Below are 6,207 nucleotides of genomic sequence, written 5' to 3'. Positions count from 1 at the left end.
GCCTATACGACTATGAGACCAGAAGAACTAGATGGTGCCTGGCTACCACTGTCATCCACTTGGAAGGGGATCTATGTAGGAGATCCTGGATGAGAAGGAGAACAATGTGGAACAAAACTCAAAATCATTTGGAGGAAAAAAGGGGGGGGGGCAGGTGTGCTTGTTCGATAGAGCCTGGTGGAACCACTGAGACTATGGCCCCTAGCTGCCCTTCAGGTCTGGAATTAAACCCATGCCTGTGGCTTCCACCCAAACAATAGACAGGCTTATGAGCTGAACATTTATCTGAGGCAGATACACTCCTTGGAGAGAACAAGCATGGGGGAAACAAGGGAGCTTATGCACAGGGAGACAGCTCAGGGGGCAGGAGTGCATGGAGGGATGGACACAGGGAAGAGGTAACTATCAGGTGGAAGTATGAGGGGAGATGTTGTATTGTGGTAAATTGTGGTCAATGTCATGAGACAAAGTGTATGTGAACTGCTGTATGGAAAGTGAATTTGCTCTGTAATTTTCACCCAAATCACAATTAAAAAAAAAAAAGTGTAACATTCTGAAAATCAAAATCATACCATTAATTCAGCTGGAATTCAATTACTTTACCAACCATCCTTAAAGAAGTTATTATCATAACTAGTAAAAGCAAGTTGTATAATAATCTGTATTTTTGATAGGGATTTCAGTTACATAGGCGTATGCTTCTGTCAAAACTCAAAGAATGGTACAATAAGGATTTATGAATTATGTCAGATACAGATTTCACCCTCAGAGAAAGAAAGTCTATGGAAGAAGTTTAGTTAATAGAATACATGCTGAAGTATTTTGTGGAAATGTACATGATGTCTGCAACTTTGACATGCCTTTAAAAAGTAAGTTGGAATGACAGATGGGTGGAAGAATTAACAGGTATTTGATAAAGCAAATACAGTAAAATATTAAATGCACAATCTAGCTGGTGGATATGTGTGTTAACTGTACAATACCTTCAACTTTTTTGTCTTTAAACATTTTCATAATGAAACACTGGAGAAAAAACTAGATTACAAATACTGAAATTTGTGTGCTAAATATATTTGTGACTTGAAATTAGTTTTTGTTTTATTTACTTCATATTACATATAATAATAATACATATTAATCAGAGGCTCAATTTTTGAAAATTTAGAGGAAGGTGTCTTAAAATAATAATGATAATATTAAAACCAGCAAGTAATAAATATTCCTTGCTTTCTATGTACCAATGTATATCACGAATCTCATTAATCTCAATTGGAAGCTTTTAGATGTCTACTAAATCAAACAGATCACAAGTCAACAACTTATTAAGGTAAACCTAAAGAAACTAGGAAAATTAAGTATGCATAAATATTTTTTTTAAATAAGTAAACACAGTAAAACAAAGAATCAAATAAACTTTTAAGTTAAATCTAGTAGAAAAGTTTCCTGTCAAGGAATAGGTCTTCAATGGTCTTTAAATCATCTAGATTTAATATATTCCTGAATATTTTTACAAGAAATCCTTAAGATGGTCAATATCACATCTCTCTCCCTAAGATAAAGTGAGAAAGACACTCAGTTCTAAACTAAATCTGGAAATGGAGAACCAGAATATAATCAAGTATACACCAATCTAGTAAATGTGTCCAAGTGCATCATTCTGCCTACTCAAATACACAAATGAAATGAGATGAAGGTTAATATATATTTTTATTAATATCTACTTTTCTAACATCATCTATTTTAGCTAAATACATTATAAGTGATATGTACTATATCTTTTTGTACCAGCAAATTGGTTAATAACAGCAATGCAGAACCAACGAACACCTGAGTGAGCCCATTTTAGCAGTTATAATAGAGTTCTAAAAACTTACAAAGTTTTAGCAAATCAATATATAAGATTCTACATCTGTTATAGTATTCAATGTTTTCTGAAAGCATGGAGAGTTAATAATATCACTAAAAATAACAATAATAAATTAATACCTCTAAATAAAGTCCTGAGGCTGCTCCCCTTAGCACCTGTTGTGACTCAATGAAAATAGGTAACTCATAAAGATCCTAAGTTGTCATATTATATAAGACAAGTCTTTTAAGAGGCAAAAAAAATAGATTCTTTTTCACAGTTTTTTGATTTTAATCTTTTTGCATAATGCTGATAGATATTATACCTCTCAAATTTATTGAGGAATTGGTGAGTCCCTAATTTGAGAGGCTTACTATAGCATAAAACGCACATTGGGATCAACTTGATATTTAGATACCAAGTAAGTTATTATAAATACTTGTATCACTTTTAAATGATTAACATCCAAGTTCTGTTTTAAGAAAAACAGATTAGGAGGACTTTTCACAGAGAAAAAAGGAGGACATTCAAAATTAAGTAAAATGTATACTTCTTCCTCATGGATTTTGTCTACTACAATCTTAAAGATATTTAAAATACACTGTTTTTATTACTATTGTTTTCTATTATTGATATGTAAAAGTAACCATAAAAACTACAGTTTATAAATCATAATGCATTTTTTCTTTTAGCTTTACTAATTCTGAAGTCCTAAAAGCAGAAGAGGGGAACTACTCCGAGAAAGATAACCATAAAAGACAGGAAAATGTCTAGAGAATAGGACAACAAGGTCCTACACAACTATCTAATAGAAGCTCTTAATATTTTCATTTAGCATTATTTTATTATGTGTTTATTGGGGCCAATAGAAAGGAGCCTGCCTTTAGTAGTATGGCTAACTACAGAAGGGGAAAAAATTAAGCTTTTTAGAAAGTATATACACGAATAAAAAGAATAAAACAAGTTCTGTAAATTATTACCAACGGTATCTCAATAAATCTTAAAATGCGCTCAATGTATACCTTCTTCTGGAGTTTTTCCACAAATCCAATCGGATTTTTTAGTGCTTCCCTCTGGTGTCTGCCTAAACTTTCAAGGTCTTGAACTGCTTGAGAACGTTGAGCCTCGAGTACAGCAATCGTCTGTAACAGTCTCTGATAACTACAGAGACAAAGAAAAATATCTTACTAAAATTTTCTAGTAATAGCAATTACTAAAAACTGAGTTCAAGCCATGATTTACTACTAGGTCACACAGTCTTTTTAAAGATACCTGAAAGAGTTAGTAAAATATATTACTGGGAATAAATGAGGTTTTTCTGAGTTATGAAGTACCTAGTCACAAAATATCAGTTAGAGCCTCCCTCCATTTTAAGTTCCTAGGAGCTCTGGTGACTTAGTACCTAAGGCATTTGACTACTAAACAGAAGGCTGGCAGTTCAAACCCACCAGCCAGTCCTCAGAAGGAAGATTGGGCAATCTACTTCCATAGTGATACTGCCTCAGAAACCCAAGGAGGGGTAACTATGAGTCAGCAGTGGTTTGATTTGGTTTTGATTTAGTTCTTGAACCTAAAGTACTAAAGTACATATAAAAAAGCATCTTGATTTTCCAACAATCAGTCATTAAGAAACTGCTTACCATTTTTTAAAATATTTAGAACCATAAAGTTTAGTACTAGGAAGGATCAAGATGCTTTGGTCGTGCAATTGTTAAGCGCTCAGTCACTAAGTGAAAGGTTGGCAATTCAAACCCACCAGCAGTTCTACAGAAGAAAGACCTGGGAATCTGGTGAAGAATACATTCAGGAAACCCTACTGGTAAGGTTCTACTTTGTCCTAAAGAGTCACTATGAGTTGGAATCAACTTGACAGTACACAACAACAGGAGGGATTACCAAATCCACACTCTGTTAAACTCTGTTGGAATAAAAAGTCTGAGGTACATTTTCTTGCCCAGAGTCACAAAACATAGTCACATAATTCAGAGTTGATCTTAAAGTCTGACTCTGATTTGTTCTATTACACCCTCTATTGTAAAGGAGGTTTACTTTCAACAAATTTTTTTCCTGTTAGTACTCAAAATAAAATAAATGCTCAATTCTTAAACATTCAGCAATTATAGAAAGGAAAAGTCTCAAGTATTTTTTACTTCCCTGCCTACAAGGGTCCATTTTAGCATGCAGCATATAGTTTTACCTACATAAATCTATTTCTCATCATCCTGAAATTTCATCACGATACATATATATGAATTCAATTTCCTTTTTTAATATTTTGGTTGAAATCATCTTGCCTTGCTGACTAATGTCTAATCACATATAGAAACATATTAACCCCGAAGTCCTAAATGCTCAAACATATTTTATAAAAGGAATCACAAAGAAGTCATTCCACATTCACTTTAAAATAAGTGGTTATTAGTGAAGTGTAACTTTTCTATGTGGTTTAAAATAAATCTCACTCTGTTTTCCGCCAGACTATAAACTCCATAATGGCAGACATAATTATTTTGTTCACAGTTTATCTAGTTTGCAACACAGTTCCCAGCATATAGATTCTCAATAAATACTTAATGAATTGACAAAGAAATGGATGCTCTGTGCAATTAAAAAGTATACTGAATTCTTTTTAAGTTCAGAAGTCAGCATACTAGGTGAAATTTCAAAGGTGAAACAAATGTTGAGGTTCACAGCCATAGCAATTGTGACACTACCATTCATTATATAGCTCAACCTCCTGCTGAGCACAGATCTTATCCCTGTTCTTAATCCCCTTGTTAAATAAGTCCTGACACAATGTTTAATAATTAAGGTGAAAACGTAACAATGAAGGGTTAGACTCCTCTCAAGTCAGAGATATTTCATTTAAAACATACACACTTCCATACCATCTATATAAAAAGATTTGGGAGTCTACTGAATTCTCAGCACACTCCTGTGGGCACCGTAACAATTAATAAGACACAGGTAAGAAAAGTTATGAAAAAAACGAGATGAAGTTTGCAAACAATGCTGTTGGTTACAAAGGTAGCTGTCCTTTGTTATGTTTGAAGCAAACTGACAAAGGTGCAAAGAGGCCTCTATCTGAAACCAACAAACTATAACAATCTTACTGTGAGTTATTACACTATAAATGTGACCTTAAAAAATAATTATTAAAATATAAAATAACTAAAAAAATTAATTCCAACAGAGATAAAAAAGGAAGACTAACTCTTCAACCCCTATTTTGCTTCTCTTTTGTCAAGACAAAACGATCACCAGATTGAAAAGCCTATGATAAATATTGGTAAAGATTTAAAGCCCAGTATAAGTGCAAAGATTGTAAGAAAATCACAAAATGAAATCTTCTATCCCATACTATCTGAATTACTTCCAAGAGTACTCACAGATTTTACCAGTAGTATTAATGTGTGTGTGTGTGTGTGTGTGTTTATAACATATACATGTACCTGGGCAGAAATAGAAGGAATTATTATTTTTTTAAAATGGGGTATCATATGAAAAAGCAGTATGACACAGACAAATCTATTTTTAAATCTTACCAACCCACTCATCCCACCTCCAAAAGAAAACTACAGAATTCGATCCAGGTATCAATCCAAAGCAAGACTAATTTGTTCATTAATTCAACAATCATTTACCAAGCGAACAGCTATAAAAGCTTTAGTAATTTCCACACTAAATCACACAGGAGCTTAGGTATAACAACAGAGGGAAAAGGAACTGGATGGGGGTGAATGGAACAAGATTGGGTGAGTTGGTGGGACTGGATGATGGGTATATGAGAATTCAATTATTCTAGTCTGTTTCCTTTTTTATATGTTTGAAATTCTCCACAATAAACTAAAAAAAAAAAACAAAACAAAACACTTTTGTTCAAATTAATTGGAGGGGAGGGGGGATGCAAGAACTAGAACAAAAGAAGTGACCATTCTACGACTCCTGGGCTGTTCAGATCACATTTGCCACTGTATTCAGCTCTACTTTGAAAGAAACAAACAGCTTTATAAACAGCCCACCAGATGGATAAGTAATTACAGTAACTTCACACATTTACTGGATTTACTGAATGTGTATTATATGCTGCTGCTGTTGTTCTTATGTGCCATCGATTCGGACCCGACTCACAGCAACCCCTTCTTGGGTTTCTGAGGCAGTATCACTATGGAAGTAGATTGTCCCATCTTCCTTCCGAGAAGTGGCTGGTGGGTTTGAACCGCCAGCCTTCTGGTAGGCAGTCAAGTGCCTTAAGCACTACGCTACCAGAGCTCCCGTATTATATACTGTTGTTGTTGTTGCTATGTGCCATCGAGTCAAACCCGACTCATAGCGACCCCTCCTTGGGTTTCCGAGGCAGT

The 6,207-nt window shown here is 34.2% G+C and overlaps 1 protein-coding gene across 1 annotated transcript in view; it reads right to left on the bottom strand.

Annotated features, from left to right (window-relative positions):
• ZZZ3 (zinc finger ZZ-type containing 3) overlaps nucleotides 1-6,207 on the bottom strand; it is a 63,033-nt gene that overhangs the window by 13,417 nt on the left and 43,409 nt on the right. Inside the window, exon 2 of the mRNA XM_042781746.1 lies at nucleotides 2,869-3,007. Coding sequence (XP_042637680.1) covers nucleotides 2,869-3,007 — 139 coding nt within the window. The remainder of the gene's footprint in view (nucleotides 1-2,868; nucleotides 3,008-6,207) is intronic.

The sequence above is a fragment of the Orycteropus afer genome, unplaced genomic scaffold, assembly GCF_000298275.1.
Source record: "Orycteropus afer afer isolate SDZICR_OR568_19922 unplaced genomic scaffold, OryAfe1.0 scaffold00164, whole genome shotgun sequence".
Taxonomy (NCBI): Eukaryota; Metazoa; Chordata; class Mammalia; order Tubulidentata; family Orycteropodidae; genus Orycteropus; species Orycteropus afer.
The sequence above is the reverse complement of the archived record's forward strand: the minus strand, read 5'-3'. Positions and strand labels throughout refer to the sequence as shown.